The sequence below is a fragment of the Ornithorhynchus anatinus genome, chromosome 1 (genome assembly GCF_004115215.2).
Source record: "Ornithorhynchus anatinus isolate Pmale09 chromosome 1, mOrnAna1.pri.v4, whole genome shotgun sequence".
Lineage (NCBI taxonomy): Eukaryota > Metazoa > Chordata > Mammalia > Monotremata > Ornithorhynchidae > Ornithorhynchus > Ornithorhynchus anatinus.
The window spans coordinates 1028489-1041967 of NC_041728.1; the positions used below are offsets into that span (position 1 = coordinate 1028489).

General features: G+C 48.9%; 1 protein-coding gene across 1 annotated transcript in view; it reads left to right on the forward strand.

Annotated features, from left to right (window-relative positions):
• The window catches only part of RNF180 (ring finger protein 180), a gene marked incomplete at its 5' end in the record, with an annotated part of 42440 nt that overhangs the window by 143 nt on the left and 28818 nt on the right, over window positions 1-13479 (forward strand). Inside the window, one exon of the mRNA XM_029047101.2 lies at window positions 2118-3080. Within this exon, the coding sequence (XP_028902934.2) occupies window positions 2118-3080 (963 nt within the window). The remainder of the gene's footprint in view (window positions 1-2117; window positions 3081-13479) is intronic.

Sequence of the window (13479 nt, forward strand, 5' to 3'; positions counted from 1 at the left end):
ACCCAGTCTAGTTCCCTGGTAGCCATGGTGGGGGAGTTATTTTCTCAGTTTGGCAGAGACTCCAAAGACTGTGATTTCTGCGAGTTCGAACACCAAAGGTTGTGTCGGGGGGTGGTTCAGGGTGGGACTTCCTGCCCAGACTCCACCAGGGAGTGTGCATACTCCCTCTCCTCTTCATTTTTCATGTTTTTAAAGCACAAGCAATCAGGTCACATTCATTCATTCAGTCATATTTATTGAGCTCTTACTGTGTGCAAAGCACTGTACTGAGCACCACATCCTCTCCACTCATGGGGCATAGTAATAATTCTGAAATTTATTAAGCACTTCCAGTGTACCAAGCACCATGCTAAACGCTGGGTTTGATACAGCAAACAAGATAGGTACAAGCCCAGACACAGTCCCTGTGCCCCATAGTCCTCACAGTTGAAGAGGTAAGGGAGTGGAAGGATTTTACAGCCGAAACTGAGCCTCATAGAGCACAAGTGACATGTCCAAGGTCACCCAGCAGGCCAAAGCCAGAGGTGGGATTAGAACCCTGGTCTCCCATTTAATAAGAAGAACAATAATAATAATTATGGTACTTGTTAAGTGCTCATTATTTGTCAAGCACTGTTCAAAGTGCTGGATAGATATGAATGAATCAGGGTGGACACAATTCCTATCCTACATGGATCTCACACTCTTAATCTCCATTTTATGGATGAGGTAACTGAGGCACAGAGAAGTTAAATGACTCGCCCAGGCTCACACAGCAGAGAAGTGGCAGAGCCGGGATGAGACCCCAGTTCCTTCTGATTCCCTGACCTATGCTCTATCTTCTAAGCCTCGCTGCTTCTCTAAGCCTCACTGCTTCCCCAGATCCATGCTCCTTTCCCAGATCCCATTCTCGTGGGGCTGTTGTGTGCCTGCTTGAGGGATGTGGTGTCCATCAGAGAGCAGCATTAATCCCCCAGAGTTTCAGCTGGAGGACTAGCCTGTGCTGGGTGTGCTAGGAAATGGAAGGATTGAGGTCTCAGAGTCCTTCCCTGACACCATTCCTGAGCAGTGAGGCGGGCAGTGTTGGAGATGGTTCCTGGAGGAGGAAAAATGGTGGTAATAATAATGATGATGATGGTTTTTATTAAGCGCTTACTCATGATCTGGGAAGAACTGCTGACATCTCTCCAGGGAGGTGGAGGGAGGGCCTTAGTTTTTTGGCCAGTGAAGAGGGGCAGAGTACCTCTTTTCATAAAGAACCAGGATCCTCTGATCCCCTGGCTTTTGGGGGTTCCCTGTTAGAACAGGAAGTTGCTTGTTAGAGCACAGATTGGCTTTTCATGGATTTTCTGTTTATATATTTCAAAATAGGTGATGTATTGTTTACAGGTTTTTGATAGTCTTTTCTTCACCCCAAATCTTCATGAATTAAGGTATTTGTTCCCTGGGAAGTTTATCATTCCCTCTTTAGAGGTGAACCCAAATTGCAAGTGGCCTCTGAATGCCACATAATGGCTCATGTCCCTCCAACTCACAACCTACTGATTTCAGAATCTAAGTTGGATACAGGTTGCTCCTTAACATATAAACCTCCCTCTGCCCCCTAGGCCACCCCTCCTCCCCCACACCATTCCCCACACATGAGCTCAATGTCAGAGATAGGCCAAAAGATGCATTCTGGGTTGAGGTTGGGGGTGCTCCTGCTGGCTTAGTATTCAGGAAGTGTAACAATCGAGAAACTTTACTGGAAAATTTTACTTGCAAATTAAGTGCTGTAGACTGATTTATTTCTTAGTTCTAAAGTGGTCAGTTTTTCTTTTCCCCTCCCCTTCTTTCATTAGCACACACTGTAACCACATTCAGTCCTTTGTTGGTGAACAATTCTGTTGAGGAATACTTAAGAGTATTGTTAAACAGTTTCACTTTGACAGTCCCGTTTTATCTTTCCAGAACTCTGGAATTGTTTTCAGGCTGTTTACTAGCTAACGGTTGAGAAAGTTCTGTTTTGATGTATCGTCCTGCTTACCAATCACGATGCGGAAAGTTCGCCTCTTCTGTGGGAAAGCGCGGTTTGGCTGCCTCTTTTGTCGGGTCACAGTGGTGTGATTGTCCAGTGTTTTTGCTTTTATTACCTGTAGGCACAGTGGATGGTTGGTGGCGAGCTGAAATGCCCCTCCTGTGGGGCCTGCTTTGGGAGCTATGACTTAGGCGGTGCCAGAGAGGGTTCCTGGGGGCAGCTTGTAGCCGCGCGTCAGTGCGAGGATTGGCCCGACCACCCCCCTTCGCCGGCGGTTCGACCCCTGGGGCGGCCAGCGTCAACCGCGTCCCCCTACGAAGCCGGGGCTGGCCTGAGGTGGGATAGGATGCTCACGGGGCCTGGGGTGGCCCCGAGGCTCCGGGCCATGGCCGACAGTGACGACGTTCCCGGGAGGCTGATGGAGGCTCTGTGTCTGGAGGCGCCATCCCCGTGCCGCTGGCAGTGGACTAGAAAGTGGCAGCGGTGGAAAGGCTCTCGGCCAAAATGCGGCCTCCCTGCTTCCCTGGGAGCTGCCGAGAGATGCCCCGGCAGAGCTTTTCACAGGAAGTCCTGGAGCTGGGACCTGGACGGTGGAACGAGGTGGCTTTTATTGCCCGCCCCCTCAGAGACCTGCGGGGCTTTCTGCCTGCAACCGGATCACCTTCGGCAGTGGGGAGCCCAGCCTTCAGAGCCTCCTTGTGGCTTACAACTGAGCCCCGGTGGCAACGGTCACTGTTCCTTGTGGGGATCATCCAAGGTGGACAGCAGCGTGCCGCTGGAAAGGCTTTCGGGGGCTCTCTGCGGACCCCAAACTCCCAGAGCGGGAGAACTTGAGTGGAGCTTTGATGCTGCCGGGCGGCATCCAGACGACGGCCCAGTGGGGGAACTGCCCTTTCTGATAGACGTCCCGTCCGCCGGTGGGGCCGGGGGCTCCCGGCAGGAGGAAGTCATCCCGACCGGTGTCCCGCGGTCAGACGGGTGTCCCCTGGGGACCATGAGCCAGAGGCTGAGTAAAAGAGATAAGAACAAGTGGAAGAGTCTGAGTCGGAAGCGGCAGCGACGGGAGAGGTGGCTTGAGAAGCAGGTAAGGTTGCTTTGAAATCTGCCATTTGGGACTGGGGCCTGCTGGGCCTCTGAGGAGTTTCTTTTGAGAAACTTGAGTCCACAAGTGCAAAATATAACAACTGTGATATTTAAGCCTTTACTATGTGCTAAGCCTTGTACTAAGCGCTGGGGTAAATACGAGGTAATTGCATCCTCAAGTAGGAGGAAGAGCAGGTATTGAATCCCCATTTTGCAACTGAGGGAATTGAGGCACAGAAAAGTTAAGTGTCTTGCCATAGCTTACAACAGTTCTCAAGTGGCAGAGTCGGAATTAGAACCCGGGGCTTCTGACTCCCAGGCCCAAGTTGTTTCCACTAGGCCACATTTGCTTCTGGCCTTTCCTGAGGTCAGTCCTTAATTTAAGTCATCATTCCTTCTCTGGTTTACTGGGTAATTTACCTGCTTTTTTTACTAGGTAATTTACCTGCTCTCTCTCCCTCCAAGTCAGAGGAACAGGAACGGTGTCTGATTACCTAGTATTTACTCCAGCACTTAGCCCAAGGCCTGGAACATAGTAAACACTGAATCAGTAGTGTAATTATTGTTATTAATGGGGCAAAAGGTGCACTCGGGGATGAAAAGGAGAAGCCTCATGTCTACCGCGATTCATTTTGGTTCAGACTTTCCAGAGAAAGATGTTAAACGGATTCCCGCACCCCAGCTGTGATTTTGGAGTTCACTTAGAGGAAACGAATCAAACTGTGTTGACATCTTAGGATGCTGCTTCAGACCTAACTGATAAATAGAGGAATTAAAAAGAATTTGAACCCATCAGGGGTCTAGGGCATCAGCTTAAAATTCTCCAAGGGGCTCTGAGGAGAAGTTGTGAGCTCCTGGCTAATCAGTCAGTCAGTAGTGTTTATTGAGTGCCAGTTGTATAGGAAGCCCTGTTCTAAGCCAGAAAATACAACTTATAATTACCAATGGCCCCTGGACCACCGGATTGGGAGCCCCCCCCATGATAACTCCCAGGCATCAATAAGGGACATTCCAGGGATGATCCTAGGAGATATACTTTCCAAACTCTTAGTACAGTGCTGTGCACGCAGTAAGTGCTCAATAAATACGACTGAATGAATGAATGGAATATAGACCAGACAATGTCACTTCTACCCTTGGGAAATTGGTAGGCTCAGCAATCAAATTTACGATCTGGGATCACGTAGAAACTCTACCTGTCATTGGGAAGGCACTGGGAATTCTGTAAGGGGAAACCAGGCCTCACTACTCTGCTGGATAGAGCTACGGGAAAAGGTCATCAAGCCTGGGGAGAGGGAAACCAGTTACCTCAATAGCCTTGGGCCAGGTCCCACACCAAAAGTTTCTATAAGATGGTCACAGTGGTTTTCTTCTGACTAGGGAAGAAACTGGCTACAAGAATAAGGGAAGCGGAAGGGGATGGCATGGGAGCGGCCACTTCAGGTTGATTAAGGGGATAAAGAAAGGACTCACAAAGGAGCCCCGGGAACCATGCTAGTCAATCAATCAATCCATCAATGGTATTTATTGAGGACTTACTGTGTGCTGAGCACTGTGCTAAGCTCTTGGGAGAATGCAATGCTACCGAGTTGGTAGACACATTCCCTGCCCACACAACAAGCTTCAGTCTAGAGGGGGACTAGTGCGGGTTTTGTTTAACAGCTTCTTCCCCCTGGAAGAGGTCATGCACGGAGAGGGCTCCAATTTGTGTCGGGAAACCAAGGCCTTCCGTGCCGGGGGGATGGACAAGACAAACTGAGGGAAATATCACGGGTCCGAGCTGAGGGGTGATGGATCAGTGCCGGCGGGAGCTAGTGCTGGGGACGGGCCAGGGGAAGACAGCCCGAGGGCCCGCTGGAAAATGGAGGGGAAAGCGCAGAGTCATCGGCGGCTGGGATAATAATGGTTGCTGAACACCACCAGGGAGCAAAGCACTGTGCTGAGTGTCCACTGGGTACAGTGATTCACACTAAGAAGTGATGTATTTCTGCCCACAAGTCGCTGGCTCTCTAATGGCAAAGAGAGGCATAAAAATATTTACAGAATGAGCCAAACAAGTAGTTGAATCTGCAATTGTGTATCATTTGTATAAACCTGCTCAGGATGGGGAAAATTAGGGCTGGAAGTTGCTGGTGGGTTTGTGTTGACTGGATTGTTCTTTTACATCGCTGTTCTCTTCACTCGTCTGTGGGTAGCAGGGGCTGAAAAGGCCAACCCCATGCTGGGCCTCATCAGGAAGAGGCTAGAAAGCAAACCAAAAGGTCACGTGATTCACCATTGTCTCCACCCCAAGTCTAATAATAATGTTGGTATTTGTTAAGCGCTTACTATGTGCAGAGCACTGCTCTAAGCGCTGGGGGAGACACAGGGGAATCAGGTTGTCCCACATGGGGCTCACAGTCTTAATCCCCATTTTACAGATGAGGTAACTGAGGCACAGAGAAGTGAAGTGACTCGCCCACAGTCACACAGCTGACAAGTGGCAGAGCTGGGAGTCGAACTCATGACCTCTGACTCCATAGCCCATGCTCTTTCCACTGAGCGTCTACCTAAGATGGACTCTGGGCTGCAATTCGAGAGATGGATGGAGGAGGCTCACCAGGATGGTCCGGCCTTGCGGGGCAAAGACTCTGTGGTGTGGAGAGATGGAGGCCGAGAGGGGTAGGGATAAAAAAATAAATAAATGGTGGTATTTGTTAAGCACTTACTATGTGCAAAGCACTGTTCTAAGCGCTGGTGGATACAAGGTAATCAGGTTGTCCCACGTGGGGCTCACAGTTTTTTAATCCCCATTTTACAGATGAGGTAACTGAGGCACAGAGAAGTTAAGTGACTTGCCCAAAGTCACACAGCCGACAAGTGGCGGAGCCGGGATTCGAACCCGTGAACTCTGACTCCCAAGCCCGCACTCTTTCCACTGTACCATGCTGCTTCTCATTGAAGGGAACAGAATCCCTGAGGGTGAAGATAAGGCAAGCACGAGAAACGGCATGGCCTATGAGAAGCGGCGTGGCCTAGTAGAAAGAGCATGAGCCTGGAAGCCAGAAGATCTGGGTTCGGAGTCTGGCTCTGCCATTTGTCTGATGCGTGACCTTGGGCAAGTCACTTAAATAGGGGTTAAGACTGTGAGCCCCTTATGGAACTTGGACTGTGTCCAACCTGATTAACTTGTCACTTGAATGGGCGATCGCGGGCAAGTCACTTCACCTCTCTGACCCGCAGCTGGCTCATCTGTAAAATGGGGATTAAGACTGCAAGCCCCATGTGGGACATGGACTGTGTCCAACTTGATGAGCTTATACCCAGTGCCTAGTACAGAGCCTGACACATAATAAGCGCTTAACGAATACAATTTTTTTCTAAAAAAAGCTTGGAAATGTTATGCCCCAGGCTTCACCCCAGCAGGATGCAGGACAGCCACTGACACTTGCTTGAGCGAGGGCAGGTTTAGCACAAATCCAAGGAAACGCCGATGGGTGGGAAGCAGATGCGATCTGTTCCCCCGTTAGGGGGCAAAAACCATCAAGGTGTTGCGAAGCAGTGAGGCCTAGTGGAAAGAGCAGGGGCCCAGGAGTCAGAGGTTCTAATCTCGGCTTCACCACTTGTCTGCAGTGTGACCCCGGGCAAGTCGCTTCACTTCTCCGTGTCTGTTTCCTCAACTGTAAAATGGGAATTCATTACCCGTTCCACCTCCTACTTAGACTGTGAACCCCAACTGGGACAAGGACTGTCTCTGACCTGATTAACTTGCATCTGCCCCAGGGCTTAGAACAGTGCTTGACACATAGTAAGCGCTTAGCAAATGCCATCATTATTATTATTACAGGAAGAGTGCCCTGGTGTGACCCCATAATAATAACAATGTTGGCATTTATTAAGCACTTACTATGTATCAAGCACTGTTCTAAGCACTGGGGTAGATACAAGGTAATCAGGTTGTCCTACATGGGGCTCACAGTCTTAATTCCCAGTTTACAGATGAGGTAACTGAGGCCCAGAGAAGTTAAGTGACTTGCCTAAAGTCCCACAGCTGATAAGTGGCAGAGCCGACATTAGAACCCACAACCAGCCTGGCAGAGGGCCTTTCAAAGAAAATATTTGGATAGTTTTCACTAGAAGATGTGAAAATTATCCAAACACCGTCATTGGATGGCTCTAGAGCTGATTGTCCATGGATTAACCCTGCCAGTGCTTCATCACCTTCCTTCAGACTTATCGACTCGCCCAGAATTTACTCCCTCACTGAATAGGTCCACCCGAGGAGAAATGCCGTTTAAAAAACAGTGTGTGGATCCCACGTGTTTCTCAGCAGCAAAGACATTAGCAGATTCATTTTCAAGGATTTCTTTTCTTCTTTCCCTGCTGGATTGGGCTGTATGTGGTGCTGGGGAAATAGTTTTAAATGCTGGCGCTTCTTCAAAATGAGGAGAGAACAGACTGTTTCTTTGATCTTTTTCACCTCTCAATTACTCACTAGTATTTATTGAGCACCTAAATTGTTGGGAGACCACAATAGAGTTAGAAGATAGGGGAGACGGGCAGTAATATCATTTACAGATAAAAGAGAGAGAAGAAATGGATATGTACAGGAGTAAGTGCTTAAATGGTAAGATATGTAAGCCGATGCGGACCAAAGAGCTCTGGATGGGGGTGAGTGCATACATTCACTGTTAGTCAAGAAGTGCTGTGGGATTAAATGGGTAATATGAAGCAGGGAGAAGAAAAAATAATCCAGGAAGGGCTTCTGGAGAAGATGTAATTCCCAAAGAATTTTGAATATGGGGATAAAAGAGATCTGCCGAATGTGAAAAGGGAGGGAGATAAACGGGGAAGGTTAGAGAAAGGGGTAAAAATAATAATAATAATAATAGTTGTGGTATTTGCTAAGTGCTTACTAGGTGCCAGGCACTGTACTAAGCACTGGGGTGGATACAAGCAAATTCAGTTAGATAAAGTCCCTGTCCCACATGGGGCTCCTAGTCTTAATCTCCATTTTACAGATGAGGTAACTGATGTGTAGTGAAGTGACTTGCCCAAACTCACAGAGCAGACAAATGACAGAGCAAACAAGTGACTCCCAGACCTATGCTGCATCCACTAGACCATACAGCTTCCTGCAGTATGGGTGGGAAGCAAGAAAAGAGAGCAAAGTCCAGTGTGCAGGGTCATTGATTCAATTGCATTTATTGAGCACTTACTGTGTGCAAAGCAGTGTGTTAAGTGCTTGAGAGACACATTCCCTGCCCATAACAAGCTCACAGCCTAGAGGGAGAGACAGACATTAATATACAAAAATAAATTACAGATATACATATATGAGCTGTGGGGATGGGAAGGAGGATGAATGAAGGAAGCAAGTCAGGGCAACACAGAAAGGAGTGGGAGAAGAGGAGTGGAAGGTTTAGTCAGGGAAGGCTTCTTGGAGGAAACGTGCCGTCAATTAGACTAGCATGAGAGGAGCAAAGTGGACAAGCTGGGGTGGGGTGGGAGAAGAGTGGATAAATGAAGGCAGAGAGCTGCTGGCCTGCCTTGAATCCAGTGGTCAGGAGTTTCTGCTTGAAGCAGAAGCGTCACCTGAGCATATTTCGCCCACTTACAAAGAAGCCACAGCTGAAATAGAAAGAGAAATCACTTGCACTTGTGTTTATGTAAATCGAGTCCAAGTCGTGATCTGGAACATTCGTTTGGGTCTTGCAGTTCGCCATCACTGAACCAGCTAATTCAATTAGGCTTATTCTCTGCCGAGATCCACTTGCCACGGGAAATGCGTGGGAAGCGAGTTGGGAGCTGCATTGTTTAGAAGGAGTGGGCCTGACCCAAAGGAGACAACCCCAAGTTCATGGCCCAAAGACAAGAGAATATTGACCTGACTTTTCCCCCATCACAGGCTCCCTCCGCCCCTGCCCAATTCCTTCCCGAGGGCAGCCAGCCCTCCCCGGGAGGTGTTCCCTGCCTCCTATCCTGCACCCTCAAACCTTCCAGGCTGCCGTGGACCCCGATCCATGTTCCCTGCTCAGTTTATGCTCACATAAGTCATAATTTCAGAGGAAGTTTGGGCTTTCTGGGTTTGGGTGCACAGGAAGGAAACCCTGTTTAATATTCAACAGCAGGTAGGTGCCCAGCAGTCAATTAGCCTCTGGCACACTCTTATTTGTGAATATTCGTTATTCAAGTCGCTCCTTAGAAGGATCAGGCAGGCAGGCAGAGCATTTTAACAGTGCAGTCCTGCCCTCTCCACTCGTTCAGTTGAAAGGGTGTTGTTCTGGGAAGCATTGTGGCCTAGTAGAAAGAGCCTGGGTGTGGGAGCAAAGGACCTGAGTTCTGATCCCACCTCTGCCATTGATCTGCTGTGTGACCTTGAACAAGTCACTCAATAATAATTCATAATTATGGTATTTGTTAAGTACTTACTATGTTCTGAGCACTGTTCTAAGTGCTGGGGTAGATACAGGGTAATCGGATTGTTGCACGTGGGGCTCACATTTTTTAATCCCCAGTTTTACAGATAAGGTAACTGAGGCACAGAGAAGCTAAGTGACTTGCCCAAGGTCACACAGCAGACAGTGGCGGAGCCGGGATTAGAAGCCACGACCTCTGACTCCCAAGCCCGTGCTCTTTCCACTTAACTGCTCTGTGTCTTAGTTTCCCCGTCTGAAAAATGGGGATTAAACCCTACTCTCTCCTACTGAGACTCTGAGCCCCTTGTGGGACAGGAACTGAGTCCAACTTGATCATCTAGAGAAGCAGCGTGGCTCAGTGGAAAGAGCACGGGCTTCGGAGTCAGAGGTCATGAGTTCGAATCCCAGCTCTGCCACTTGTCGGCTGTGTGACTGTGGGCAAGTCACTTCACTTCTCTGTGCCTCAGTTACCTCATCTGTAAAATGGGGATGAAGACTGTGAGCCCCACGTGGGTCAACCTGATTCCCCTGTGTCTACCCCAGGGTTTAGAACAGTGCTCTGCACATGGTAAGCGCTTAACAAATACCAACATTAATCTTGTATCTGTCCAGTGCTAAGTAAAATGTGCCACTAAAAAACAAATCTGCCAGTAGTTGGCTAATGTGGGTGAAGACTGCAAACGCCCGTGATAGGGTGTTGCCCCCCACCCCAACTCTCTTGTTGAACACCCTGTGCGCCGATAGGCGCCCAAGGGGCACCCGACGGGCAGGGATGAAAAAGTGTGAGTGGGACTGCACAAACCACCAGCACTTGAATCAATTACTCCACACAGACTCAGTCCTCAAGTGTCAGATGGAGGCTTCTCGGTCCTGACAGGAGAGTCTATCAGACAGTTTTCCCAGGACCTCAATCAGGCATTTATTGAGCGCTTACTGTGTGCAGAGCACTCTTCCAACGCACTTGAGAGAGTAAATATAACAGAGTTGGTAGACGCGTTCCCTGCCCAAAGTGAGCTTTTAATCTAGAGGGGAGACAGAGATGAATATAAACAATGAATGGTGAATAAAGGATGCGAGTACAAAAGTTATGCAGAAGGGAGTGGGAGAAAAGGAAATGAGGGCTTAGTTGGGGAAGTCTCTTGGAGAAGATGTGCTTTTACTAAGTCCCTGCAGGTGGGGAGAGTAATGGTCTGGGTACGAAGCGGGGAGGGAGTTTCAGGCCAGAGGCAGGACGTGAGTGAGGAGTCAGCAGTGAGAAAGACGAGATTGATGTGTAGTGAGTAGAGCAAAGTGTGTGGTTGGATTGTAGTAGGAAATCAGGAAGTAGGAGAGAGCAAGGTGACTGAGTGTTTTAAATACGTGGACCTCAGTTGGTCATCATATTAATTAAGTGTTTAAATTAAGCCGTGAGTAAGGCCAAGGGAGACAAACAGGGCAGACACTGACTCTGAGCCAAGACTGTAAGAGGGGTGAATTTTGGACAACAAAATTTGATGTCGTCCAACTTATCTTATGTCCGGCTTCTCACCGGAGGTGTGTGACTCTCTTGGTAAACGCCAGAGGGCGACAGCTTCCCTCCAGCTGCAGCACGCAGGGAACAGTGTATTTTTAGGTTGGGGACAGAGCCAAATTGTGACAGTATTTCCGTCCATCGAATTGGGATTTTAAGAATAGCGGTGGCCCCTGCTGCCATCGGCCGAGGACCTGCTGGTCTTTCTGCATGACTCTTTTTAGGGGGGATTCACTTGGCCTTCCCAGGAAGACAATCCACCCCAGCCTCGGTCCTGGCCCGAGAGGGGTCAGCGCGATGATGGACTTGGGACCTCCAGCCGCAGGGTTGACGTTTGATTTCCTGAAAATTAAATGATATCCGTGGGGAGCTGGCGGATCTGCCGGGATTCAAGAGAGGTGCTCCAAAGGCCAGAGTGGAATGGTTCCCCGGGGGTCTCAAAGGAGAGCTCACCTCTCCGTCAGTAAGTATGACATTGATTAGAGCCATCGGGCTGGTTGGAGAAAATCACATCAGAAACGGTCCCTGTGCCATCCCGGACTCTCAGTCTTGGGGTATCTGCTCCCCATTTTACAAGTGAGAAAACTGAAGCTCAAATCGGTCAATCAGTCGAACAGACAATTGTATTTATTGAGCGCTTACTTTTTGTAGAGCACTGTACTAAGCAGTTGGGAGACTACAATATAACAGACACATTCCCTGCCCACACGAATTTACAGTCTGGGTGGGGGGAGATGGACATTAATATAAATAAATAAATTAGAAATATGTACATAGTGTTGTGGGGCTGGGAGGGAGGATGACTAAAGGGAGCAAGTCAGGGTAATGCAGAAGGGAATGGGAGAAGAGGAAAAGAGGGCTTAGTTGGGGAAGGCCTCTTGGAAGAGATGTGCCTTCAATAAAGTTTTGAAAGTGGGGAGAGTGTCAGCTTTGAAGAGGGAGGGCGTTCCAGGCCAGTGGCAGGACGCGGCAAGAGGTCGGTGGTGAGATAGATGAGATGGAGGTACAGTGAGTAGGTTAGCATTAGAAGAACTATGTATGCGGGCTGGGTTGTAGTAGGAGAGTAGTGATGTGAGGTAGGAGGGGGCAAGGTGATTGAGTGGTTTAAAGCTGGTGGTAAAGAGTTTTTGTTTGATGAGGAGGTGAATGGACAGCCACTGGGGGTTCTTGAGGAACGGGGAAACATGGAGTGAACATTTATATAGAAAAATGATCCAGGCAGCAGACATTTCTGAATTCATTTGAAAAATCCTTTCTGCTTGGATGATGAGTTATTCAATAGTATTTATTGAGCACTTACTATGTGCAGAGCACTGTACTAAGTGCTTGGGATGAACAAGTCGGCAACAGATAGAGACAGTCCCTGCCGTTTGACGGGCTTACAGTCTAATCGGGGGAGACGGACAGACAGGAACAATGGCACTAAACAGCGTCAAGGGGAAGAACATCTCGTAAAAACAATGGCAACTAAATAGAATCGAGGCGATGTACAATTCATTAACAAAATAAATAGGGTAATGAAAATATATACAGTCGAGCGGACGAGTACAGTGCTGTGGGGATGGGAAGGGAGAGGTGGAGGAGCAGAGGGAAAAGGGGAAAATGAGGCTTTAGCTGCGGAGAGGTAAAGGGGGGGTGGCAGAGGGAGTAGAGGGAGAAGAGGAGCTCAGTCTGGGAAGGCCTCTCGGAGGAGGTGAGTTTTAAGTAGGGTTTTGAAGAGGGGAAGAGAATCAGTTTGGCGGAGGTGAGGAGGGAGGGCGTTCCGGGACCGCGGGAGGACGTGGCCCAGGGGTCGACGGCGGGATAGGCGAGACCGAGGGACGGCGAGGAGGTGGGCGGCAGAGGAGCGGAGCGTGCGCGGTGGGCGGTAGAAAGAGAGAAGGGAGGAGAGGTAGGAAGGGGCAAGGTGATGGAGAGCCTTGAAGCCTAGAGTGAGAGTTATAATAATAATAATGTTAAGCGCTTACTATGTGCAGAGCACTGTTCTAAGCTCTGGGGTAGATACAGGGTGATCAGGTTGTCCCACGTGAGGCTCACAATTAATCCCCATTTTATAGATGAGATAACTGAGTCACAGAGAAGCTGAGTGACTTGCCCAAGGTCACAAAGCTGCCAAGTGGCAGAGCCGGGATTCAAACCCATGACCTCTGACTCCCAAGCCCAGACTCTTTCCACTGAGCCACACTGCTTCTCTGCATTATGATATGCAGCACTTTCTTTATACCGAGCACTGTGCTCCACACTGGGGTACATGCCAAATAATCAGTCCAGAGGCCATCTCTGTCCTACCCAGGGCTCACCATCTAAGAAGGATAGAGAGGAGACATGGGCTGTGTCCAACATGATAAGCTTGTATCTACACCAGTGCTCAGTACAGTGTCTGTCACATAGTAAGAACTTAAATACCATCAAATGAAATAGGAGTTAACCCTTCTGGGCCTCAGTTTCTCAACTGTAAATGGGGATAAGGGACTTGCCTCGGGTCTCACAAC